We start from the raw sequence: 27,987 nt of genomic DNA, 5'->3' as shown, positions 1-27,987 counted from the left end.
GAAGAGATTGTCATTGTCTATTACTCTAAACGTTTTTATGAGGTATATAAAGATCCTTCCATTAAACAAACATAAATGTCAAATAGCTATTAAAATAAAAGCCAGAAAATAGACTCTAGACATCTTGGTACCTGTGATCACATCCTTATAACCTGATGTGTGAGTAGACATTTTAATTTATTCACTTTTATTTCAAAACAGATCACTATAAAACCACAATCCTGATTCAGGTTAGATTGGAAGAGGCTGATTGCAGCAGAGCCTCTTAGATTTCTCCTGAGAGTGATTTTCATTCACAGAGCAGTGAATTAGCATTTGCTCCCTTTGTTATTAAATCAGTTAGTCATATCAGTCGTCCAAACTGCTTCCCTTCTTAGTATAAGTCTCTGTTGTTACTTTGCTACTACACAACAGTATTTGTTTCTGGTCAAGCAGCTTCTTCAGAGAACGACACTTCTTTGCGTCCAGTCAGGTTGTGTGTGTGTGTGTGTGTGTGTGTGTGTGTGTGTGTGTGTGTGTGTGTGTGTGTGTGTGTGTGTGTGTGTGTGTGGCGGGAGCAGCAGTGAACCTTCAGGTTCGTTACAAATCTGGTGTTTGCTTCCGTTTCTCAACATGTATCTTCTGTTTAGATGCTGTCTGAAGGAACCAGGTTTCCTGTGCTGTCCAGCTGCATGCATTTACACGTACAAGCCGACACCGGGCACTCTGTGTGGTCTCTGTAACAAGACGTATGAAGCACAGATCAACAAAGGAAATGATGGAGAAAAAAGCAAATGATGAAAAAAAAGGAAAAATCAACAGAAAACAGAATATACTGCATTCATTTTTTAGATTTAATTAAACATTTACTTCATTAAAATAGCTGTGATACACATCTGTGATATGTTCAGAGAATATAAACCAAGCAGAGCTCTTCGATCCAAAGACTCGGGTCAACTAGTCCAGACCAGAGTCCAGACCAGAGTCCAGACCAGAGTCCAGACTAAAACATAGAGAAGTGGCATTTAGCTGCCAGTGGAGATTAAACTTTCACCAAATGTAGAAACTTTAAAATCCAGGTGAAAAACATTTCTTTTCTCATGCGCCTATGCGTGACATCTGCACAGTAACTTTTACTTAATTCTACTTGTAATTATTTTAATATAATTCATGATTTTATTATGATTTTGTTATTTGTATTTTCTTTTATGCTTTTTTTTTCTGTAATGCTTTTAATGTTTCATGCAAAGCACTTTGAATTGTCTTGTACATGAAAGGTGTTGTACAAATAAACTTCACTTTATCAGTCACTGAGATTAGTCTCCCAACACGATCAGGCGTTCTGGTAATGAGATACAAAAGGAAGAAGTTCAGATCAGTGCCCATACACTCTTCTTCAACAGCCTTTGTAATGTGTGCAGGATGTGGATGTATATTTGCTTGTACAGAAATTTATGGACATTGCTGTAAAACATAGTTTTAACCCTTTCATGAACATGAACCTTTTTTTAATTACAGTATTTTACCTCTACAGAAATATGCAATGATACTTACTTTTGTTTATTAGTGATATTTAGAATTTATCATGATTTATGATTAATTTTAATTTATTCTATAAATTATAAAGTAACATAATCATAATTATAGTAAGTAAATCTTCTATAAAATATAGATGTATCATTTTCTTTTCCTATTTATTGCAAAGGCTAATTGTGTTATTACATTATGTTCAATTATATATATATTTATTTATTTTATAGTGAGTGGAAACGTATTGGATGACTCATTAACATCCACTGAAGTGGTTCATTTACAAAAATACCATCTTCATTCATGAATATGCTGGAAAAAAGCTTGTAAATAGGAGTCCACTATATGGCCACCATGCATGAAAGGGTTAAAGGAAACGTGGCTTTTTAACAGTAAATACAGTGATTTAAAAAAAGAAAAAATGATCTTAAGGAGGGCAGCTTGATTACTAAAGGAAAAAAAAAAATCATAACCACAGTTATTTTTGGTCAATACTGCGATGTTGTGCTGGGCTTTTCATGATTGGGGTGCTTATTTCGGCACAGCGCCGGGGTCTCCTTGGCTGCTGTCTATCTGCTTCACAAAGAAGAGGATCGATTCAGTTCAGTTCAATTCACATCAGTATCCAAAAGTTTTCCATGACTCCCGAAAAAGTCGCCAGTTATTTTGCGAGTTGAAAGCGTCGCTAGAGAGGAAGACTCTCTGAATACAGCGACAAAGTCACTAAATTTGCAACGGCTTTTGTAGCAATTGAGGCCAATTTCCCCGTCAAGATGCGTTCCCCATCCATACGGGAGACAAATGTGTCCTGTATTATTGTAGTTTTAGGGTTTTTCCATCTGAAAGCAGATTTTATGTGAAACTGATTGCTTAATAAATCACGTTATATCAAATAAAATGGGAAGACTTTTTACCAACTATTTTACAAATCATTTGCTCACTTGTTACCTGTTAAGAAATAAAATCTGGGGACACATGTTGACGGGGAAACTAATATTGATATAACACCGGTATTTTCCTTCGGAAGCAGGATAGGAGCGCGTCATCTCAACGCATGACATCATAGTGTAGCTACGGCTAAGCTATTTTGATGCTAATCTTTTTTTGTGACCATCTGGAGCCAAAATGAAAATTAAATATATTTCAAAGCCATGTTTTTAGTTTCATTCAGTCTAATGAAATAAAACGCAGCATACATATGCTACCTGCCAAAAGTTTAGACACACTTTCCCATTGGATTGATCAGGAAACTTAGTCCAAACTTTTGACTGGTACTGTATCGGGCCACCAGAACCCAGAGGGCCGATACTTCCCTTTTTAATCCTGAGATGGAAAAAAGAAACTAAAATTAAACAATAACTAAAAGCATGTTTGTAGTGAAACTAGATAAGCTTTACCTATTTACCTTCTGAACAGCCCATAAAACTGGCTGTTGTGTTTCAACAGCCAATTTACACACAGATTGCAGTGAAACTGTGAAGGAAGACTTCCTCATCTAAACCTGCGCTGGCATCTCAGAATTACATAAGCGCCATTATTATCGGTTTTCACCAGTTTTTCATAAAGACAAGTTTATTTGTATAGCACCTTTCATGTACAAGACAATTCAAAGTGCTTTACATGAAACATTAAAAGCGTTACAGAAAAAAAAGCATAAAAGAAAAACACAAATAGCAAAATCACAATAAAATGATAAATTATACAACAAAAACATCTAAATACAAATCTTTCTGAAATCTGCTGCAGATGACCGTGAAGCCCATTGACTTTGCTTTTAATTCCACCTCAGTACCTTTACATTATGTCTACACTGAACACACCTTTATGTGTTGAAGTGGTTTGTGTTTAAGTTACAGATAATAAAAAAAAAAAAAGTGTCGTTTTATAGATCAGTTGAACCATTTTGTTTTTTACAATAGTTAAAGACTTCCATTTATGCCCTCAACTTGGCATAAATAAGATCTTTCTGCAATTATCTTGAGATTTTTGGTTTTATTTTAACAAAAAACTGTTAATTCTTAATGTGAAAAACTGAAAATCTACTTTTTTTTAAATCCAATTTAAATAATTTCTTTAACTTTTTCCATCCCCCCCCCCCCCCCAGAATGAAAATTTTGTGAATAGATGGAACTTGATTTCAGCTGTAACCATGTCTGAAAGTGATTTGAACAGGTCTACTCGTCCTACCTGAACCAGCTGAGCATGTGGCCTGCATGGCCACCGTGTCGACAGTTGTGACACCAGGTGAACCAGTTGTTAAACTTGGCAAGTTTATTCTCCCTTGTCAAGTCCACTTTCTCTTCTGACTTTCCAGTTCCTGTGAAAAAGTTAATCCATGAGTCAACAACAATGAAATCTGAGGGACTTCTCAGCAATAAGAGGACTATAAAATGACCAGGTGTTAACTGTCTTTTGAACAGACAGAGTGTACAGCTGCATCCATGTTACTGTGAACATCTGCTACGCATCTGTCTGCATAATCCTCTTTACCTGCACAATTAGAAACAGGCGTGCCCATATTCATAAGGCAGAGGGCACAGCGTGGCAGTGGTTTCCTGCAGCCAGGGCAGCTAGTGACTTTTGACTTGGTGGGTGAGCCGCTGACACCATACTGGCTGAAGCCTCGGCCCTGGTGAGGCATCGCCGAGCAGCTGTAGGAGATGGACTTCCCACAGAAGTTGCAGCTAACAAACACCTGCCGGGAACAAACACAAAGGTCGGATGATAAGCACCTGTGGCAATGAAGGTAAAACCAACGAGCACATGCTCACCAGCTGTCTGGATTTCTCTCTCTCTCTCTCTCTTTTTTTTTTTTTTTGTATTAGATAATACAACAATAATTCCCAACATGCTTAACTGTGATTACAGGAATGTCAGCAACACAATGGGTACTGCCAAGTTCTACTTCAAGCACCAGCTTACTCTTAATCACACTTTCAATCCTTTTAGGTATTAGGCCTTATTAAAAATTCTACAAATGTGGAGTATGTGTCGTGTCTGGAGGGGATTTCTCCGATACAAAAGATCTGTAACGACACAGACATCTGTGAGTTTGCTAATGTTGTGGAACATAAGTATTCCTAGAAACAACTGTCAGATGTGTTTGTTATTTGTAATTAATTATTAACTCTGAAATAGAAGAGAGAAATGAAATTTCCCAAAACCTTTAAAGTTTGGTGAAATTAATGGTTCAAAACCCAAATGAGTCAAATTAGTATCAATCATAGACTGTGTATAAAAGATGGACAAAGCCTCCGTGACGTTAGCCATAGGTTTCTGAAGAGCTGAATTGAAGCCCGGTGGGCGGTTCCTACCATCGCCATCTTGGCAGGGGTATGCGTGTCATCTCGCCCGGAAAATACAAATATGGGCAAAGAGGCGGAGCAGAGAGGGGGCCTGTGAGCGTCATGGTGGATGATTGACATTGAGCGAACTCAAAGCTTTCTGTAGCTAAACGCTAACCGAGCTAACCTGGAGAGCTAACCGGCTAATGGGAGGGAAGCGGGCTAAAGCTAAGTCACGTTGTTAACCGGCTAAAAACTGCGGTTGTTCTACGTTCTTCTTACTTGAAGCGGGAGATCAGTACCTGTCAATCAAAAGGACACGCCCATAAATCGAGCGAGTTAGAAAAAATTCACTCCCCCCACGGCTGTCATGAAGGTAAACCTGACTTATTAAACCTAAAATGGATTTTTGAAGCAGGCTGTAAACATGTTTATTTCTGCTGTGAAGTTGGTCTTTTTAACATGGGAGTCTATGGGGATTTACAGCCCCTAGTGGATTAAGGGGGAACTGCATTTTTATGCAATTCCGCATAGGCTTCACTTTTTACCGCCAAAGGCTCTGTCTATCTTTCATATACATTCTATGGTAGCAGCATATCGGATACCTGTCAATCAAAAGGACACGCCCCTAAATATTACAAATTTCAAGATTAAATTACTTTTAAACAAGCAAGTTAGAAAAAAATTCACTCCCCCCACAGTTGTCATGAAGGTAAACCTGACCTGTTGAACCAAAAATGGATTTTTGAACCAGGCTGTAAACATGTTTATTTCTGCCGTGAAGTTGGTCTTTTTAACATGGGAGTCTATGGGAATTTTTCCCTAGTGGATGAAGGTGGAACTACAGTTTTATCCACTTCCGGATAGGCTTCACTTTTAACCGGCAGAGGTTGCCGCTTGGTATCAATACAAAATAAAAGCAATTTCTCGCATTCATCACCTGCGCTAATGGTTTGGAGCTGGGGTCCAGTTTTCCTCTCAGGATATCGAACTCGGCCCGTTTGTGCCAGAGTCTCCACGCATCCAGCAGGTTGCGGTAATTTTCTATCCAGCATTGCACTCGAGGGTCTTTTAGCACTTCACCTGGGGAACCCTGTTGGAAGAAATGATTCACATCAAGTCACCCATCCCCAAATTTCATGTGAAAAAGAAAAATCAGCCTTTTTTCATTCCAAACTTACACACATCAGGGCAAAATTAAGCAGAAAAAAAAAAAAAAAAAAAGATATCTACATGTCCTCATCTGCTTTTAAATCAGGCAAATACATGACAAACAGCACGTTATGTTACATTTAGTTACATTAGTCATGCAGAAAGTGTGATAAAACTTGCAGAACCACCTTTAACATCAATAAATTAAAGTAATTATTTTCCACGTGACATTATCAGTTTTCCACATTCTTGTGGAGGAGTAATGATCTACTCCTACTCAGGTTATTTAGGCATTTCTACACAGCTCTCCTCAGGTCCCGTCACAGCACTGCAGCCAGATTGAGGTCTGGACTTTGACTGGAAAGTTGCAACACCTTGACTTTTTTTTTCCTTTTTGAGTCATTTTGTTGTAGATTGACTGCTTTGCATGACCCAGTTGTAGCCAAGCACATGTAACATTATACGATTGTAAAAGGAGGATTTCACAGTTGACCAGATGAGTGCAAGGTGTTCTGATCCTGTGGTTTTACAACAAGTCCAAACCATCAGCTCTCCTACGCCATGCTTGACAGTTGGTGTGATGTATTTGTGCTGATATGACAGGCCTGACTTGAACCAAACGTGAGCTGGTCTGTCCCAAGGACACTGCTCCAGAAGTCGTTAGGGTTGTTGCTTTACTCTTTCATTTGGGTTAACTGGAGATAATGCAGCAGTTACTCCTCCTGGGATTCATGTGTAACATTACACAGAACAAACAAAAACATACAGAACACACTTAATATAAGAATAAAACACACATTAACATAGTTTGTTCAAACGCAGCTTTGAAAATGTCTTCTTTTATCTTCTGATAAAACACCCAAACACGCCACGGTTTCTTTTTCGAGCTCTACTTTGTAAATTCTACATTTCTACTGAAGCAGAAAGGGTGTGGTTAGTTTTTCCACACTTTTGCATTTTTAGCTTTATTGTTACATAAACTATGATAAATTGCAACAAGTCCCGTGTCGCTGTTCATCTGAGGTTGCATTTACCTCAATCCTAGATGTGCTTTGTTATGTCCTGATGAGCAAAATCCTGGAACTGAAAGAGGATGTACTCCTTTTCACATGATACATGTTTGTGAGGCCCTTCAACTGGATCTCTTGTGCACAGCAGGTCTCTGCTCAGAGGCACGTTGCAACAAGACAGCAGATATAAAGCAAAACAAAAGAGTTGTTCTACCACACAAAAGGTAAAGACCAGCTCTACCGCTTTAACAATTTTAGTCTTTTCCTAATAATCACCATCAGGTTTGCTTTGGTGCAGGTGCCACCTGAGCAGAAGCTGTGACAAATGCACTCATCTTCTAACATTATAAATTAAATGAAAATTACTTTATTAATCCCCAAAGGGAAAATCAATAATCAAACAAATTTTAAATCAAACAGATTTGCTTTTTTTAATTCAATTATTTATATATTTACTATGATTCATGTACATAGTTGTTTTACAGTGTAAGACACTGTAAAACTCAGCTGCTGTGTTACACATATAAAGTTAAACATATAAAGCTTCATGTCGACAATATCTTCTAGTATGTGGCTTATTTCTAGACAGCCATTCATGCATTGTTAAAGCTGCTCCAGTAATGTGCCTGAGGTCCAATGTCATTTAAAAAATCTTGGCCAAACCAGAAAAGCTGAAACTTTAGCTTTCCTCACATCGTTGGAGCAACAGTTTTGACCCACAAAGCTGCTGTAAATTCACTGCTTCCTTACGGGTGTAATCCATATATGTTCATGTTTGGATTTTCCGGTAGGGAACAGAGGCGTAAAGAGTTCCCACACGGAAGAGTAACGGCCTCGTACGGGCTTCCTCCTTTAACAACACTGAGTGCAGCCCGGCCTCTGGTTAGCAGATGTTATGAACAGCAACGGTTTTAAGGAGAAACCAGAGCTTAAAGCCCTCTTCCGTCGTTACTAAGTCCAGTTTGGGAGCACTTTGGCTGTAAATGGTCAAAGCTGGGTACGTAGGATGAAAGTAGTCTGCTGGATTTATGCTGAGCTGTGTTCCTCTGTCAAGATGTTCCCTCTATAACCTCTCAGCGTCTCCACAACATAGTGGAGTCTGTAGAAAGAGCTGCGTCAACTGGAAGCACAGATGGTGGCTGTGACAGAAATAATCGTGACTAATCGATAAATTATTTACTGATTAGTCGACTATTAAAATAATCGTTAGTCGCAGCCGTAGCTGTGCTCCTCTGTCAAGATATTCCCTCTATAACCTCTCACCGTCTCCACTTTTGTTAGTAGTGGTGGTCTCACTGAAACCACAGAAAGCATGAAAATCCTCTTTTTCTTAAAAAAATCCTACAGTATTTCACAGTTTTTATTTTAAAAAGCCTTTAGTTAAGTAAATAAAATGTGTAAAATGGTTAAAGATTTTACTCTGAATACCGAAAATCAATCAGTTGTTTGTTAATCCAACATGTCATAGTGTAATCATGTTGTTCAATTTATCTTTTATGGCATACACAATAACATTGAACTGTGGATTAAACTATTAGTTTTACAAGTTTGAGTGATTTATCTCTTCAACCATCACTTGCTAGTGTGTGCAGAGATTCTGATTCTTTTCCATTAAAATAAAGGAGAAATATTTCTATTTGTGCCTGTTTTGTTTTGGGAAAATCATATTGGAGAACTGACTGCAAGCAAGTTTTCGTTTTTGCCTCTGTTTACACTAAAAAAAAAGTTGTTTAATGCTTTAAATTTGGTGTCCTTACTGCAGTGGTTCTCAAACTGCAAAATCATTTCAGGGAGTTGATGGATTGTTGTTAAAAATATACAAATTCTGGGATTGTTAAAATCAAATCATTAATAAAGAGATGCATCTGTGATTTAACAACTTTTTTTTTTTTTAACACACACAAACAACCAATTTAGTAAACATTTCACATTAAATACAAGATTTTAGAATTTTCTTCATGAAAGAAGCTGATTTTAGGCATGTCGGGGCATGTTGTTAAAGCTGTGAACCAAACACACCCAAAAAATACCTTGTTGTTCTGGAAGCTTCAGACAAGTTTTCCAATCTTTCACTTAAGAGGATGGCCGCAACATGGTGCAATATTGCTCAAAAGGTTTGACAACCACTGCCATACTGCGCTGAACAAGAACCGAGCCATGACCTTAAAGGTACTCACTGAACTCCAATGAGCTGTAACGCTGCATTCCTACCCTTCTCCAATCAGATTTGTTTTAAACCTGCATACCTTCAGCATGCAGAAGCTGGCAGTCTGGACATCTCCAGTCCGGTCCACATAGCTCTCCATAAGATCTACTCCATCTTTCGTCAGGCCCGTCAACAGGATGCCCTCCAGGTTACCCGCCTCCTTCATCTCACTGGTCAGTTTTTCTATGTATCTTGGGAGCTGCAGTAAAAAAGCTCAGTAAACCAGAGCAGACAAAGATGCAACTCCATTGGGAAACACCTGGTGGTATGCAGTTACCTGAGCATCGCTGAGGAACATGCAGGCAAAAGCTACTCTGTCTCGCACAGCAACGCTGCTCTCATACTGAAACAGAAAGATTCATATTTATTATAAAGGGAAAAAACTATTTTATACATTAAGGTTGGAAAAATGCATTTTTTCTAATCAGCTTGTTTAATCTGCTCCACAGACTGTAAGTCTAAAGAAAGCACAGCAAACACAGTCTGTTCTGAATGAAAACAGACAATAAGTTCTTAAAACCAGGATGGCTGAAAAACATTCATCTGAATCTCTTTTTTTTTGCAGAGTAAAGATCTGGAGACATGAATAAAGTTAAAGCAGTGAAAGGCCAAAATCTGATCCAGCTGGAAGCAAAAAAAAAAGGTGAAACAGACAAACAAAGGTTTCTTTTTGTTTTTTTCCACAAAATGTTTTTATAAATGATTACAAACATGCAAAACATGCCTGTTCCTCTGTACTTGAGGGATTTCCCCATAAATATCATTTGAGAATACGTGTTAATGTGTCTGGTATATATAAACCTGTTTATGAAGTTTGAACAAAAGAGACACTGTACCTGTTTTTCCTACACTACTTCCTTTTATTTTTATACTGAAAGTCAACGATCCTAAAGCATCTCCTACCAGAACGCCATCGTAAGCCCCAGGCTCACTAGTGAGGAAGGCAAACATGATGCAGAGGTAGGGATTCTTCAGCTGCAGCCTCAAAGAGCTGCACATCTCCCTCCACAGGGAGGACTTCTCATCCGTGTAGCCAGACAGAGCCATGGCAACAACATTTAGGTTCAGGTCACCTGTGAGTGAAGAAGAGGAAGATGTATAATTACTGCCAGCTATATTTGCATTTGTTCAGTCAATCAAACACGTGTAAAGACGTTTTTCACAGAGAGGCATCTGTGTGGGCTCTGATTGGACAGTTTGATTAGACACCATACAATCAAACAGAGGTATGAAGACAGGGACAAAATTCTTTCTTTGCCTGTCTGAACAGGATGTTTGCAAAAGATCTTCTGTTTTTTTTCCCCCATAAATGCAAATCATGTTTACAAAAATGCAAATTCCTTTTCTGCACATTTACAAACTTGTTGTTTTAGATTCATTTTGCAGAATGACAAAAAACTTAATTTACAAATAAACTGTGAAATTATTTGCAAACATTCATTGGCAGCTCCTCACAGCGGATAAAACTGACGTCGTTCCACAGCATTAAAATCACATTAAATGGTTTTTGTTCCATGACTTGCTCCATCTTCAATATGTGAGAAAATCAGCAGCCACCGGTTTGTGAATTGAGGTTTTGAAGCCTTGAGTTCAGCATCTGGCCTCCATATTGATCTGTTTTTACACCACAGTAAGCCCAGAAGGATGATCCTTAAAATCTGATTGGACAAAACCTTTTCTTTAACACCAATACCTTCTGAAAATGTAAAAATCACTGATTAGCAGGATGGAGTCTTAATAAGGGAAACCATTATAACCTGCATTGAAAAATATATCTACTTCATTTTCCATAAGTTTGAGCTTTTTATAAAGCATGGACTGAGGTTTAGAGACGCCACATCACTTTTAAAACACGCATAAAGACCTATTTTTATGATCTGGCATTTTATCCAGTTTGAGACTTTTCTATTCACTCTAATGTACTGCTTTATTGTTTTTAATTTCTTTGACTTTTGATTGCTTTTATTGTTTTATCTTTTATTCCCTTAACTTCTATTGTTATAATCTCACTGCATGTCTTTCCAGTTCAGCACTTTGTTGCAGCTGGCGCTGTGTAAAAGTGCTTTATAAATAAATAAAGTTGAGTTGAGTTGAAGTGAGAGATGTGTCCCAACTAGTGGCCACCACCGGTACTGCACTTTATGACACGAATCAGTTTAATATCTAACAGCATTTTTTATTATCTTTCAGCAAAAACTATATATCTAAAAGCTTTGTTAATAACTTTTAAAACAAATAAATACATTTAAATGATATTTTAGTGCTAATTGAAGAGTCTCTGTCTTTTTGACATTATATAATGCCTTCATATAAAACACACCTGTCAACATTTAGGTTACAAATCACAAGGTATCTTTTATCTAAATTAAAATCAGGCCATGGAGCTTTGTGCAGCATCAATGCAGGCAGTAAGGTGCAGAAATGAATTGGTGTAGACAGGGAAAGCTGCTTCTTTACACTGTGTCAGTGTGCACCTCCTGGCTGTAGCTACATAATAACTGGAACAGCATGAAAAAAAGTTTGAAAAAAGAGGGGCAAAAAGCTAACATCCTCCCTATTTCTATTTCAAACTGAACATTTTAGCAACATCGCTGAAATAACTTGAATGGGCTGGTCAGAAAAGTAAACCGAGGCAGAAATATTCAACACGGGTCTTTATGATTTCTTTATTACCGTCTGACATGTGCAGAAGGGAGTAAAAGTCTTGAGCCGCCACTTATTTCTTCATATAATGCCAGGAATACATAGTTCTTTGCTGGGTTGTCGGACATGTGAAGACATAACACTGGTTCACATCCAGTCTGGAATCTTTTTTACGCCTGAAGACATTTTTCATTGTGGACTGTTTTAAAGAAAAATACCAATTTATTCTGAAAGCTTTCAGGTTATAAAGGAATGGACTAAAGACGTGTAAAATAAAACATACAGCACGTAATTTTCCTTCCCAAAAAAAACTGTCAGAAAACTTTATAAAAATACTCCTAAAGAGCACTTTAAAAATAGTTTGGCTCCTTAAGAAGTCAAATATCCTGCACAGTAACTTTTAATTAACAGTATGTTACAGGGGTGGATCGTTGGGTCTATTAGTCGTGTTGCTGCTCTCTGGTGAGCTTTCAGGAGAACCACAGAAACAATCCTCTGCAATAACCTCATTTTACATTACAGTTTGGTACTTTATATTAAATGAAACAATAAAGACCAAAGTTAGGTTACCCTTCTCCGTGGTGGCGCCCTTGTTGAGGATCTGGATCGCACGGCGGATGTCCAGGTTGAACAGAGCGATGGCGGCTGCACGTTCCCACTCGTGTTCCTGCTCCAGCAATCGCAAGAACGTCTCCACGTCGATGTCAGAGCCCCGGCTGATCCAACCGCAGAGCCGCAAGGCAAGGCAGCGCTCCTCGCTGTGGTACCGAGTCACGTCTGTCTGCCGATCCGAGCCGCTCCAGCATCTGCGGCTTTCTGTCGTGCCTTCCCGCAGCCGGGAGGTGCAGACAAAGAGTTCAGTGTGTTTGCACGTCTGAGGATTAGCTGGAAAGTTTCTTCTACAAAGGTTTCATGGTGGGTTTTCTTACCTGAGCTGACCTTCACAATGTTCTTGATACCAGAATAAACCAAAGCCTGCCTGTTGCCCTGCAGTTTCAGCTCCATATCTTCTGCACTCTGCTTCATATGTGACACTCACATAGGAACTGTAACAGCTTTTCAGTCCGAACAAAACAGCAACGGTACGAGACAAACAAACTGCACAACAATATGTTATTATAATAAATATATAAATTAATACTGACTTTGGAGAAAGTACGCCTCAAACTGTGTCACAAAATGAAATAATTAAGATACTTTTACTTTTAATGTAAACATTTCCACTAATTTCACTCTCGATTTTTGGAAATTGAAGATGAAAAATAGCAATTTATTGCCATCAAACGTGTCTTTGAAATCCTGCAGATTTAATACACATTATTATTATTATTATTATTATTAATAATATTATTATTATTATTATTATTATTAGGGCCGTGACGATATGCTTTTGTCCCGATTCGATTTGATTCCGATTTTTTTGGATGCCGATTCGATTTAAATTGCGATAATCACAATTCTTTAATCTTGCTGTTTTTTGTAGATTAAAAACAAAAATAATGTATAAATCTTTTTTTGCTCGTCTTTTTATTTTTTTTTTTAATGAGGAAAAAAACAGTACAGTAGCCAGATCATCATTCTGCTGCTGCTATGATGCCCAAGAAGACAAGTAAAAAGATCCACAAAAACAATAAAAAGGACAAAAAATTTTTTATAGTGGATTAATTTTATTTATTTGAAAGAAAAAAAATCTATTTTTTGATAAAATATTGATTTTAAAATTGTGATGCATAAAATTCAGATTATCGATTTTTTTTTTTATATTAAATTTTCTCACCCCTAATAATAATAATAATAATAATAATAATAATAATAATAATAATTTATGAGAAGAAGAAGAACATATGAAGCCTATGTGCTAAACTGTCATTAGTGACGGGCAAAAATTGAAGATGCTGCAGTGATCAACCAAATTTATCAATAATTGATAAAAATGACGGAACGACACCTCCGAGCTGGAGATACTGGGATCTAAAGACAGAAATTTGACAACTATCCAAGTTATTTTGGAGCATGGAGAAATTCAAAGGATTTGATGGCTCCATTTATTGATATGTAAAAACAAGCTTTGTACTATTGGTTGGAAACTGGCTCTAAAAGATTCTTCTGAAAATGTACGGCCAGATCATTAAAAGAATAAATAAATAAAAGATCTTCATCATCATAAAGGATATAGAAGAGATCATACCATAAAGACTTGAGCTGGAGATCGTTCCCTCCCGCGAGGAGGTGATTCCTCCACACCTGGACGGTATCGTGTCCATACCTGGACTGGGCTCTTTGCCTCATCTTAGTGGCGATATCCTTCTCAATCATACTCTCCGCGCCTTCGATGGGATCCTCGACACAGTCGTATAAGTGTCTTCCGCACGCCCACATGAGCGAGGTGGTGGAGCTCCATGCCAGGGAGATGCGTTCAAACACTGTGAAGTCTGTCATGACCCGGTTTGCTGCGGAGACCACCACCATGCGGTTCTGAGAGGAAGGGTGCCAGGCAAAGCTGCCGATCTGGCTTTCACAAGGCTGCACACTTCGCTCGATGATGGTGGGCTCCGTCTCGTCGCCGATGGGCGTTGGGGCATGCTGCATGTCATACAGGCGGATGATGTTGCTGTCGCGTGTCAGAGTGGCCAGCAGGCCGGTACGAGTCGGACACCATGCTACCTGATGTCAAGAAAGGAAAATTACTACACAAGCTTTGGTAAATCTACAGAAAAAAAGAGTGCCTATTATAAATACTTTCGAAAGAATAGAAGAGTCAGAATTAAAATATAAAAAATATAAAAACAAATTAATAAGTATTGTTAGAAAATGTAAGAAAGACTATTACAATACATTGTTACTAGAGAATGAAAGCAATATAAAAGGAACATGGGAAGTATTAAATAAAATTATTAGAAAAACACAAAAAAACAGAAATATCCTGAGCAATTCTGTGACAAAGACCAAAATTTAACAAATATCAAAGATATAGTAGAGGGATTTAATAATTCTTTTTGTGAATGCTGGTCCTAATCTTGCAAATGGGATAAAGAATTCTAAGAACGCATGGAATGTGGAAAGAATACCAAGAAATGCGAATAATTTTCATATGAATATGACTCAAAGTAAGGATATAATTGAAGTTGTAAATAAATGTAAAAACAAAACATCAAAAGACTGTCATGAATTTGACATGGTCTTAATTAAAAAAAAGTAACAGATGAAATTACAGTACCACTTACATATATTTATAACCTGTCGTTTAGAAATGGTGTGATCCCAGGAAAAATGAAAACAAGGAGCTGCACCGTACCTTAGTGAGCGGTTTGGGCTGCTCTGTGAGTGTAAGCACAGGCTTCTCAAACTTCCTCAGGTCCCAAATGGCCACCTGACCCTCAAAAAAGGAGGCTACGCGGTCAGGGAAGTGTGGGTCCACCGTCACCCCCTGGATAGCCTTGGTGTTGACAAATGTTTTCTGGCTTGTGTTTCTTAGGTCAAATATCGCAAGGTTCCTGTGCATGCCAGCTAGCAGCAGCTTCGGGTCACGAAGCAGCCAGCAGAGGGACAGACAAGCATCGTTCTGGCCCAACTCGTACAGTGGCTTAGTCACTACCATGCTCGAGTCCAAATCCACAGATGACAAACGGATTTTCTCAGCTGCTACGCTGGTCTCTGGAGCAAACTTACTGCTAATGTCCCATATGAGAACAGAGAAATCTGCTCTGTGCTTGTCCAACCCAGCAGCCAGTAAGTTGCTGTCCACGGGGTTCCAGGCTAAAGTGTTGCACTGGCGGGCGTGTTTTGGAACAAACTCTTTCCCCATCAGTTCTTTGCATGTGGAATTGTTGCTTTGGCCCAAGCTAGTGAGCACAACTCTGCCGTTAGCTTGACCCACAGCGAGCAAACACTCAGGCTCATGCTTTGGATACCAGGCCACACATTTCATGTAAGGAGTGTCAGAGTTAATGGCTAGTAAAGTAGCAGTAGTTTCTTCTGAGAGCGAGAGTGTGCCAGGCTTCGTTTCTGTGCCGCCTACAGGTCCAATACGGTACAGCCCCAATTCAGAGTCACAGATGACGTAGCGGTCTGGGTGGTGGGGAGACCACAGGATGTCCGGCTTGGAACCACTCATGATTCAAAGGCAAATACAAGGATTCAGGGAAGTTTGCCTTTTGCAACCTGAAAAATATGTCAGATGATCACATAAATGAGAACATGATGGAAAAGAGAAAATTCTGTCAAATCTGTACATTTTAATCAAACATTCATAATTTTTATTCTTCAGCAGCCAGAAAAAGCTCGACAGTTTACTGGTGTTTGGTTGCAGAACGTTTGCAATAACCAGAGGCTCAAAATATTTCGCACCTCTCTGTCGATAGATTCTGTCAGTCTTCCATTAACAACCATTCAGGGGTGTCAAACTCCAGTCCTCGAGGGCCAGCAGGTTTTTGTTGTTTCCCTCTACCAACGCAGCTGATTCGAATCAAATGCATCCAGTAGCTTCTTGTCAACCTGTTTTTAAGTTTTGGTCATGTGTTGGAGCATGGACACAACAAAAACCTCCCTCGAGGACTGGAGTTGGACACCTATGCAGGAGCCCATTTTGCATCAACAAATAGGTTTCTCCAAATGAACTCAGTGGAACTCTACTTTAGTCTCATAATCTGCCACTTCAGCACATTATTCTCCTTTTGTTGCAGTTGTCCTTTATCACAATATCCGCCAACATTTTCTCTGGGTTAAAATAATCACCATTTTATCAGTGTTTTGATAAAGTTGCTAGAGTGAGCAAAGCCTCACAGCATGATAGAAAGTCCACTCCACTAAGGTTTGTGCTTTATTTTACCATCTACAAACATGCTGTCATTTCCACACACCTCTGCAAATGAAAACTATAAACAATACGTTTAATCATATCCAATGAGAACTCAACTCAACTTAATTTATAAAGCCTTTTAAAACAACCAGAGTTGAAACAAAGTGCTGTACACAATCGGCCAAAATAAAAACAGAATAAAACAGTTCAAATGCAAATAAATAACACAATAAAACAACAGGTCAGACAAGGAATACAGAATTAAAACAATAAAACAACCTGTAAGTAAAAAATCATTAATAAAAATAAACTATTTTTAATAAACCTAATTTGATTGGTCAAATTAAATTATTTGTGTCTGCAAAATTAAACAAAGCCAAGTGTTGTTATGGTTGAGAAATTAGTTATAAATCAGAGATTTATGATGATTAAATGCACAACATTTTTATAGCTTAAACAAAAACACTGCGTTAGTGATTGTTAACGATCTTAATATCGAAATTTTCAGATTTCAGATCACTGAACACAACAGAGAAAACTAACCTTTATGTTTAAGTAAAGTCATTGTGTAAAAAGGTAGTGCTGTTAGTATAAATATAAACATTAACTCGTGGGATTTCAGTCTGAAAAGTAATCAACAATATGCTAATTAGCTCTAACGTAACGTAAAAGTGTGATTTATGCCAAAATGTTATGGAAATTTACTGAACTTTAGGTGTCAAAACAAACAAAAGAAGGTTTAAAGTTTGTTGACAGGCTAACTTGGCGAAGCTAATGCTAATGTGTACAAGGTGAACTAAACGCGTTTCTGCTTCACATATTTACCTGTTAATGGAAAATACTCGTTAAAACATCACAGTTTTATCAGTGAGATTATACTTACACGCACCAAATTTAAACGAGCGAACAAAATGAGCTTTTGACACAAACACATGTCGTCCGGTCACCAGTTGGAGCCTCACTGTGATGTGTTACATCAAAACATGTCCGAAGTGTTGGAAGTGTCCGTGACGTAAAGTTCCGCTGTTGGATTTTACGACCGTTTCTCCGCCAGGGGGCGCCGCAAACAAGGGAATGAAAGAAAAGACAACAAACGCAAAGGGTTGCAGAAACCCTAAGACTATTTTAGAGTTAGACAAATGAATGAAACTGATTGATTAGCATTGTCAGGTCGTAGAATCAAGAGAAATGGTAACAGATTATTTTACTTGACTTTCACATAACCGCACTTTTTTTTTTTTAGTCTTTTGCATTCATTTTCTACAAATATTCCAATTCCAACTTTATTTATAGAGCGCTTTAAAACAACACAGCTGCTGTACACAATCCCAAACTCAACAACATGCAGAATACAAATAAAATAAAAACAATAATAACAATAATAATAATAATAAATTATTAATAATTATTATTATTTATTACTATAAATTATTAATAATTTATAATAATAAAAGGCCTCTGGAGCCCATCCCAGAGGCCTTCAGACAAGAGGCAGGGTAGCTGCATTTATTGTTTATCAGTTTAAGTTAATTTTTATGTTATTTTATTTAAACACTTCTCAAGTACAAATAATGAAAATACCAATTTACAATTAAATCCCTGCAAAAAAAAAACAAAAAAACAAAAAACAAAACAAAAAGGCTGGCTGTGATGCAACAGAAAACTGATTCATAAATTCAAAACGACAACAAGCATTAATACTACAGTATAACTTATATGCTCAAGTCCAACTTGCCTGCTCTTGAAAAACAAATAAAAAGGATTGTGAATACCAACACAAACATCCTAGTTTAATCTTAGAACCCTTTTATTATGCTTGGGGGGGGGGGGGATAATAGACGGCAGAACAGCCTGAATTTGAGAATGAGGGAATGATGTTTTAATAACCCTTATCTTGAAGAAAGTTTTAATGTAGTTTTCTAATTAATCTCCCCTTTTTTTTCCCAATTAATCATCCTTTTAAAAATTTAGCCATTTGACTGCACATTTTTAGTTTTTGTCCTTGTGCAAGAAGATACAAATTTAGCCTGAAGCTAGCAGCTCTAGTTAGCCTATATGGTAACAGTAGTTTAGTTTTATGATAATGTGGTAAAACTAAGTCCTATTTAGTTATCAATGTAAGTATCTAGGGACTACGCATAAATTAAGTTACTCAAGATTTTATTATTGAAGCTGAAAATAAACAATAAAGAAGGCTTGAACCACATTATCTAGCTTAATTCAAACAGGAGGCTAGCAAGGCTGTTAGTTGAGTCAAAGTAAGCTACAGGGTGAAAATATGGAGAAACATGTCTTGTAATCAGTTTGTATAGGAAGAAATAAGAACGAAGGGAGCTGAAATATTTCCAACTTTAAAAAGGAAGGACAGAGATCAGACAGAAATAGACGCACACCTCACTGTCAGCAGCCCCCAAAAGACCCAAAATGGAGCTATTAAAGCAAATCATTGTGTTCAGACACGTGAATCTAATCCATCCAATTCAATGTCTGGTAGTCTGTCACCACCAGACATTTAACTAGAACTGCTTGGAGGAGAAGTCAATGATCCGTCCACTATCACATCAACCACATCAATCACTACGTCTTATATTTTTACAGACTTTTTTTTTTTTTAAAAACATTTCCGCTCAGTGATTCAGATTTTTTGTTAAATTTGTTTTATTTTTATTTTTAGTCTTTTTAATATGACCACAGTTTTTACTGAAGTATATGTGAAAATGTGTTAAAGAGAGAAGAAATATTTCTTTTCCTACTGGACGCCCCACACTGATAAAATTTTGGCCACCCTCACCAAACCCCCCGCCCAGAAAAAGTCTAGCTCCGCCACTGCGGTGGGAAATAAAACCCAGAGATTCACGTGCTGCTCATAAGTCACCACATCATTACATTATTGCAGAGATGCTATTCATGTTCAAGTATAGGCAAGACATTAAATTTCCCCACTACTTTATGTGTTCCCTGAAAGCATCTTTTTCAACGGAGTGAACTGCGCATTTTGCGCAAACTTAGTTTTTTTTTTTTTTTATTCATTCTTTTTCTCTCTACCTCTTTATTTCTCATTCACCCTTTCTCACACACACATGCACACAAAACTAAATAAAAACAATAACCGAAGCAGTTTGTATGTCTTTAAATCCTGGGAATCTCCGTGTTTTCAGTCAGCAGATGCAGAAAAACCGCAGAAACTGTTCAGTTCACTATTTTTTATTTCCTCCTAAAGACTAATTGTAATGTTTCTCGTGGTCAGCCGTGTGCACACGCTTGTACTAACCTGTGTAGTAACAAGGCCCAGCTAAAATGACTCTGGCCCTTCCAGATTGAGAAAGCTGGCGCTGTGCCTGGCGCATCAGCTCATCCGATGGTCCTGACATGATCTCAGTCTGGTTTATAGAGACCCGAGCGAACAGGCTGCGGCGAAATGCTTCCCAAAGGTCCTCAGCTGAATGGACTGCGAGCACTGGCAGCAGCTAGATGAGGTAAACCACTACTTTTACCTGGATTTGAACGTTTTTTTTAAATGCAGGTTTGTTTCTGTGTGCAGCTCTCTCTGCGTTTCAGGTTGATTTACAGCTTTAATGTAGAAGTATTAGTCGCCATCAGAGGTAAATTGTAGGATTTTAATGTTTAAAAACGGGCATTTTGACGCGCAAAATATGCTGGTTTTTGCTACTTTGAACATTTTTAGCACTCTAATAATGATTTTTTTTTTTTTTTTTTTTTTAAATCAAGAGGGAACTAAAGTTAGAATATTATTCTGCCGTTTCACAGATCTCAGCTCTTTGTGGTTAACAGAGTTTAAAAAAGAACAGAAAATTTTGTGCTTTAACATGCAGCATATGCTTCTGTGGCTACAGGTAGGATGGAAATGTTGCTGAGGAGACACCTGAGCAGGACACTTGGGTTCTGCCTTCTGCTGCTGGCTCTCGTGTGTGAGGCTTCAGGCCAGAGAAGAAAGTCTTCACGCAAGAACTACAGGCTGCGTGATGATGGAGGAAATGGTTTTCTTAAGAAGTCTCAACATGTTGGTGGTAAGAGTCAGTCACTGCATCCTGTGGATGGAACAACAGACTCCATCCTGGGGTAAATCCTTTATTGTTGAATCTAAAAAACTAAAATTTCTCCTAAGTATACGCTTATGGAAAGTCCTGAAGGGAAGCAGTGTTTTCCTCTAGTGTTTTATTCTTCTCTTGTTGCCAATTTTATTCCAGTAATTCAGCCGGAAAATCAAACTAATCCAATTAGCGTCTAGCTGTCCAGGTCCCCTTGGTATCTCAGAAATACCTCAAACCCCCTCAGAGGTTTGGATGGCAGGTCTCCCAGAACATTCCCAGTGGCATCAGACACCAAGACATCAGTGGCGAGTCTTGTATGTCCTGTAAATTGGGATTTGGGGCCTCCACGGATCAGTTCTGTTTTTCCAGCACATCCCAGAGGATGACTGAGATCTGAGGACTGTTGTGGCCAAGTCAACACTTTGAAGTCTTTGTCATCCTGCTCCGACTACTCTGAGCAGTTTTTCAGTGTTACAGGCACATTATCTGGATGAAAGTGGGCACTGCCATCATGGAATACTGTTGCTGTGAAAGTGTGCAACAACATGAGCTACATGAAGGCCAAGGCCCAAGGCGAGTGAGCAGACCTCTTCAGACAATCAAAATGTCCTGCGTTGTCTCCACGGCTACCTTCATTCAGTGCACCAGGGACACTATAGCATGCAACTTAAGAGCTGCAACATCAATGTGACACAAAAACTCCGCTTAGATATATGTCTAATGTCTAATCACCATAATTTGGGTTTTATTGAAGCTGAAGCCTCAGCTCTGCTAGGAGCACTGCCACACTTAGTTTAGCTATATTTGTCGGAAAGTTGGAGAACTTAGCCCAGTTCTTTGCAACAAACATCATGCTACTGTTTGATTTTGTGCTTGTGTTGTTCTTACTCTCATATGTAAGTCACTTTGGATAAAAGCATCTGCTAAATGACTGTAGAATAGAATAGAATAGAATTGAACCCATAAGTTTGTCAATATTTTTCAATTTCTGCACGCACTGTACTTATTCATATTCTCTTTTATAATATGGATAATTAACATTTGCATCAGCCGTTTTAACGATGTAGGTGATCACTACAATATATCAGCATATGTTGTAAATTGTGCTGAAATGATGAACTGCAGCCCCACAAATGAGATAAAACCAGAAAATCTTCCTGAATGGAGAGATTGTTCAACCTGATTGAATCTATCTTTTATTTTATTTTTTTGGATTTTTTTTTAAGTGAATAAACAAAAAAAAAAAAAAAAGTCATTTTATTATTTGACTAATTAACTCAAATTGTCATGTAAATTCATTGCTAGAATCTCTTTAGAGGCGAATAGGACTATGTTGGTGTTAACTTTAAATGATTAAAGCATAGGGTCCAAAACTGAGGGGTGGGCCCCCAGGGGGGGGGGGGGGGGGGGGGGGGGGGGGGTCAGAGTTATCACAGGGATGAGCGCAGCAAGACTAAATAAAACTAGGGAGTTTGGCACTGGACACATTTGTAAAAGTTCAAATCAGAAATGATGATAAATCAACAAGAGAAACTTAAAGTAATAAAAAAAGAGAAGAATTATGATGGAGCCTCTCTGTCCCTTCTTGACCAGTAATAGTAACAACCAGTGGTGTCTAATGAAGAGACCACAGTCTCATGCATGTATAGAAATATTATAATCTAATTTTATGAAGTAAAATTACAAGTTAATACACCACTTAGGGGCTTTTCATCCTGAATACAAAGAAAAGCCTGTAGGTTACCTTAGAAATAAACTACTATCATGTATAGCAGAGTTGTTTTACTAAAGCAGCATCGTCTCACTGAAAACTCGGCTCACCTGAAGAAGTTTGCAGAGATTCCTGGTTTAAAGCAGAAGAATGGATCATAATACCGACGTGGTTTTATACTGCAAAAACAGCCTCAAAAAACAAGAAAAAAAATATACAAAAATGAGGTAAATGTTGCATAACATAAGATAAATTATCTGCCAACAGAAAAAGAAAATTTGGCTTGTCAAGACTTCCCAAAACAAGTAAAAATACTCTTAAAACAAGAGGAATTCTCAGCCATAAAAACTAAGAATGATCTTACCTTTATAAAAAAAAAAAAAGCATATGTGTACTCAATTTAAGATTTTTAATCTTACTTTGATTTCAGTTTTTGCATTGACTACAATGCAGCCACTATACGGGTTCATGTGACAGAAGGGGGGCTTGACATTGTCGTCGATGAAAAGGGGGCCCTTTAGAAAAAGTTTGGGATCCACTGGGTTAAATCAACATGCTGTCTCGGTCTTTAGCATGACCTCTCTTTGTCTAATTCCTTGTCCTGCAGGTCTGACGTGTTCACTAGAAGTGGCCTTTGTCCTGGACAGCTCTGAGAGTGCAAAATTAGTCTTGTTTGAGCAGCAGAAGGCGTTCGTGTTGAGCTTCAGCACACGTCTGTCGATGCTGCAAGTGGGCTCCGTGCCGCAGGTGGACTGGCTGCTTAAGGTTCGGATGGCTGCTCTTCAGTTCAGCAGCTCCGTCTCCATGGAGCACAGATTCTCCGACTGGACAGACCTGGATTCGTTCCACGACAAAGTCAGCTCCATGAACTACATCGGCCACGGCACCTACACCACATACGCCATCACCAACGCCACACAGCTGCTGGTGCAGGAGACCCCCAAGGACAGTGTCAGGATTGCAGTGCTGATGACTGATGGAGTCGATCATCCACGTAACCCTGACGTGTTAGCTGCTGCTGCCGAGGCCAAAGGCCACGGCATCAAATTCTTTGCTGTGGGGTTGTCAGATATCGCCCTGCAGAGTCAGAATACGGCCAAGCTCCGGGCCATCGCCAGCACACCTGCTCAGCAGTTTGTGCAAAGTCTTCAGGACCCTCAACTGGAAGAGAAGCTGCTCAGAGAGATGGTAAGATGGTGCTGAGACAAGAAACACATGAATCAACAAGTTAAACATGTTAATGTTCCCATATGTAATGTTACATCATTCAATCTGAAATCATAGCCATGAATTAAACGTACAGCTGCTCCGTTTTCAGTTTATGTATGTTCCCGCACACACGCAGCAGCATGCATGACTTGTGCAGTCAGCGAAGCCCTGGCTTCTGCTCTGAATAACACACCTTCTGATCTAACATAGAGCTGAGTGGGATGCGATTGGACCGTTTTGTCTATGAAAGAAAAGTTTGAGCAGTTTGACATGAAGCATCTTAAGTTTTCCTTTTAATTTGTTTTAGTACCCGTCAGAAATGAGGGAATTGTTCTTGCTTCTTGTTTTCAGTTTTGAGGGAAGTGTTTCTTTTAAAATAGCGCTACGTAACTTTTCAGCTTTTAAAACTTTTAAAACTTGATGCTTATTACTAGCTTTGGTGGCACAGTGACATTTATAATTCCTGGAGGTAATGCTGTGCCGCAGCATCCTGAGGCAGCAAAACCACATTTCCTACCTTTCTTTTTTCCATCTCTGCGCAAAATTTTCCTCAAAGCACTGCGTCAAACACCAGCAACTGGATATCAACACACTGCCACTTCTGGACACAGATAGTGTCTGATTCAGCAAAGAAACACAAGAAGAGACTATTAGAGGAAGTGAAGACAAAAGAAAGAAAAGGGAGGCATAAGACAAGAGTCGACATCATATTAACCTTTACATGCTAGAGAAGGCTCAGAGAAGAGACAGGAAACAAGATGAACGCTGAATTATTCTTTGATAGAGGTGCCGTAGTTAGAAATCTGCTAAAGTTTAGTAGTGGGTGACTTTAACAGGGTGCAACCATCTATCTATCTATCTATCTATCTATCTATCTATCTATCTATCTATCTATCTATCTATCTATCTATCTATCTACCTACCTACCTACCTACCTACCTACCTACCTACCTACCCATCTATCTATCAATCTATCGATATGCTTTTGTCCCGATTCAATTCAGTTCCGATTGTTTTGGGTACTTGATTCGATTGCAATTCTCACAATTCTTTAATATTTCTGATTTTTGTAGATTAAAAACAAAAAATATGTATAAAACTTTTTTTTTTTTTTTGCTCGTGATTTTCTTTCTTGATTTCAATGAAGAAAAACAGCTAAGTAGCCAGATCATCATTCTGCTGCTATATTGCCCCAGAAAACAAGTAAAAAGATAAGTAAAAACAATACAAATGACCAAAATTTTACAATGGATTATATTTGTTTGTTTGGGAAAAAATTAATTTTTTGTTAAAAAAAAAAAAAAAAAAAAAAATCGATTTTAAAATTGTGAAGCAGTTCGCTATTTAAAAACATGTATGTTGATAATTATTGATTATAACTTAGCAGTAGCCATGATATCTGTCCTTTTTCTAACCGTGTGCTGGACTGTTGACCCGTACAGGGTCGTCTCTGACAGCTGAACAGGCTCCAGGCATCCTGACCGCAGTAAAACCCAGTCAGAGGCTAATCAAGCTATGAGAGAATATTATTTTGCTTGTTAGTAAATGATGCTTAATGCTTCAACTCATCTGCTTCTGACCATTTTTTGTGCTTTGCTTTGTATCCAGGGTGCAGTTGCACTTGAAGAAGTAAGTTTTTCTTTTAAATTTTAACTCTCCAGCTGATTACTGTGAATATTGTTCCTGACTTTGACTTCCCCTCCGTCAGTGTCCGCAGGCTCAGGTGTGTTTGTGCGAAAAAGGAGACAAAGGTCCTCCAGGAAATCCCGTGAGTTTTTCAGCACAAACATTTTGATCTTATGGGACAGTCATTCGATCGGGGTTGCCTGGCATTTCCTCATCAGTATGCCTGCTCTGTGTCCAGGGTGGCAAAGGAGATCCGGGAGAACGAGGCCTGCCTGGTCTGAAAGGAGCAAGGGTTAGTGATAATACAAAGAAAAGTTTCTGAAATGTATTAGAGTCCAGTTTTACGAGGCTCAGTGTGAGTTGGCTTCTTTTTTAAGGGCGAGTCTGGCTTGGATGGTCGGCCTGGAAGTGACGGTCCACAGGTAAAACTGGATTCCTCTTTCCTTGTTCCACTCAACAGCCTCATCACCACATGAGATACTGACTTTAAACCTTTTCCAGGGTCGTCCAGGCTACAAAGGCAGCAAGGTGAGTGTGCAAGATCATATCATCTAATGTGAAAAACAGAAGAAAAAAAACAGAAAAAAACTAAACATGTCCAGAGATAGTAAGTGGATGTGTTTGGTCACGCAGGGGGAGCGAGGAGAGTGTGGCGCTCCGGGAGAGAAGGGTGACATTGTATGGTCATTATTCACCTAAAATTTCATAAATGTCGCTCTCTCACACACACACACACACACACTGTGTCCTTGTGATGAGCTAAGTGTTTTCTTGCAGGGACTTGAGGGACCACCAGGACCACAAGGACCAAAAGGAGAAGAGGTAACAAATCGGTGACTGTCATGAATCTTTTTTACATGATGACTGAGTCCTGCTATGGACTGGCGACCTGTCTAGGGTGTATCTCGCCTGAAGGCTGCTGGGATAGGCTCCAACTCCACCGTGACTCTTGATCGGATTGAGCGGCTCAGATAAAGAATGAATAAATGAATACATGATGAATAATCCTCCATCATTATATTTGACTTGTGAAGAATTGAACAAATTCCCCAAAAGTTATGATACTGTTTATATTGTAAACAGTATAAAATGCAATCATTTGAAGGTCCCATTAAGCCATATTTTACTCCCATTAGAACCCAAACAGCACATTCTGAAACTGAGACATTTAACGGAAAATATTAATGTCATATTGGATTTGATGGCAGAAAGATTCTCTGAAAAGCAAGAAACAGGCGATGTTTACCATTTTGTAGCATTCCTCTAGTGAGGAGACCAGTTGCTGCAGAAATGTTGCCTCGTTCTGGTCTGATGCAGGCTTCTAGCTGCTGGATTTTTGCTTCCATGAGGCTTCAAATGTTTTTTTTTTATTGGTGTTAAGTCTGGGCTGCAGGCAGACCAGTTCAGCAGTGGGACTCTGCTCCTGTTCCACCATGCTGTTGTGATGGATGCAGGATGTGGTTCAGCATCGTCTTGCTGAATTCTCCAAGACATTGCCTGGATGGGAGCAGATGTTTCAGCATTGATGGAGCTTCATAGATGTGGAAGCTGCCCACGCCATCGGCACTAATGCAACCCCATCCCATCAGAGAAGCAGGCTGATAACAAGCTGGATGCTCCCTCTCCTCTTTAGTCTGATGTTTACAAAAAGAATTTCACATTTGGATCCATCTGACCACAGAAAAGATTTCCACTTTGCTTCAGATTAATGTAAAAGAGTTTTAGCCCAGAGAAGATTGTATCTGGATCATGTTCATATATGGTTTTCTTTTTGCATGATGGAGCTTAAACCTGCATTTTTGGATTTCAGGATGATTTCTGAACGTCTGCCTGAGTCCATGCAGTGATTTCCAGTAGAAAATCATGTCTGTTTTAATGCAGAGCAACATGAGGACCCAGTGATAACCAGCATGCAGTTTTGACCTTCAGCCTTATCCCCGATGCACAGAGATTCCTCCCAATTCTCTTTATCTTTTAATTCATACACTGTAGCTCAGGAGTGCTCAAGTCCGGTCCTCGAGATTTACTACCCTGCAGCTTCTAGATGCAACCCATATCCAACACACCTGAATCTAATGGCTCAGCTACCTCATCCCCATGTCATGCTGCTTTTCAGACGCCTGGTAATGAGCCGTTCATTTGGTGTGTTGAAGAAGGGATGCATCTAAAAGTTGCAGCATAGTAGATCTCGAGGGCCGGACTTGGGCACTCCTGCTGTAGATGATGGGATCTTCAAAAGCCATTTTACATTTCTGAAATTTCCCTCAATTTTTCCATGCGGTTTATCACAGATTGGTGAATCTCTGTCTGTGTTTACATGGGAGTTTCCCCCTCTCTGTCATGTTACTGACCTCCTCCAGTTGTTTCTTACAGTTGTGTTCATATGTATTCATCCCCTTTCATTAAAGAAAAGGCTGAATTTACAACAGTCACTCAAATAACTGGAGACTTAAAAAAGAAACAATAACTAAAAATTTGCAAAAATATAATTTAGTAATATGAGACACAATGAGAGTTTTTTCATTTAATTGAGTTGAAGAAAGAAAAAGAACAAACAAACAAATTGGTCCTGGACAAATTAGAGCAGTTTCCTGTTGAACAGTGGGACAAAATACCTGTCAACAGGTGCAGAAGTCTGACTGAGAGGAACAGAAAACACCTGACTGGAGCGGAAACATTAAAGGATTGTTCAACAAAATATTAGTTTATGAGTGATGTAACATGTAATAAATTATCTTATTTGTTTGCTTTAAAAAATATTTCTATTGAAGCAGAATTAGAAAACAA

General features: G+C 38.6%; 2 protein-coding genes across 2 annotated transcripts in view; one reads left to right on the top strand and one right to left on the bottom strand.

The window, feature by feature from the left end:
- Positions 1-482: 482 nt before the first annotated feature.
- On the bottom strand, positions 483-17,570 carry mios (missing oocyte, meiosis regulator, homolog). Its single transcript, XM_079240365.1, has 12 exons — positions 17,492-17,570; positions 15,100-15,965; positions 13,985-14,468; positions 12,734-12,838; positions 12,375-12,629; positions 10,065-10,234; positions 9,439-9,504; positions 9,202-9,360; positions 5,734-5,886; positions 4,000-4,204; positions 3,697-3,826; positions 483-716 (listed from the first exon to the last, which is right to left on the bottom strand). Exons 2-12 carry the CDS (start codon positions 15,916-15,918, stop codon positions 626-628), a joined length of 2,637 nt encoding a protein of 878 aa, XP_079096491.1. The 5' UTR covers positions 15,919-15,965; positions 17,492-17,570; the 3' UTR covers positions 483-625.
- A 2,897-nt stretch (positions 17,571-20,467) lies between these two features.
- Positions 20,468-27,987, top strand: part of LOC306755981 (uncharacterized protein) — a gene marked incomplete at both ends in the record, with an annotated part of 29,291 nt that continues 21,771 nt past the window's right edge. The window contains 9 exons of the mRNA XM_079240574.1: positions 20,468-20,600; positions 22,973-23,553; positions 25,183-25,203; positions 25,283-25,342; positions 25,439-25,492; positions 25,578-25,622; positions 25,702-25,728; positions 25,834-25,878; positions 25,978-26,022. Of these exons, the coding sequence (XP_079096700.1) occupies positions 20,468-20,600; positions 22,973-23,553; positions 25,183-25,203; positions 25,283-25,342; positions 25,439-25,492; positions 25,578-25,622; positions 25,702-25,728; positions 25,834-25,878; positions 25,978-26,022 (1,011 nt within the window). The remainder of the gene's footprint in view (positions 20,601-22,972; positions 23,554-25,182; positions 25,204-25,282; positions 25,343-25,438; positions 25,493-25,577; positions 25,623-25,701; positions 25,729-25,833; positions 25,879-25,977; positions 26,023-27,987) is intronic.

The sequence above is a fragment of the Telmatherina bonti genome (assembly GCF_933228915.1).
Source record: "Telmatherina bonti genome assembly, chromosome: 5".
Taxonomy (NCBI): domain Eukaryota; kingdom Metazoa; phylum Chordata; class Actinopteri; order Atheriniformes; family Telmatherinidae; genus Telmatherina; species Telmatherina bonti.
This window is presented reverse-complemented; position numbering and strand designations above follow the sequence as displayed.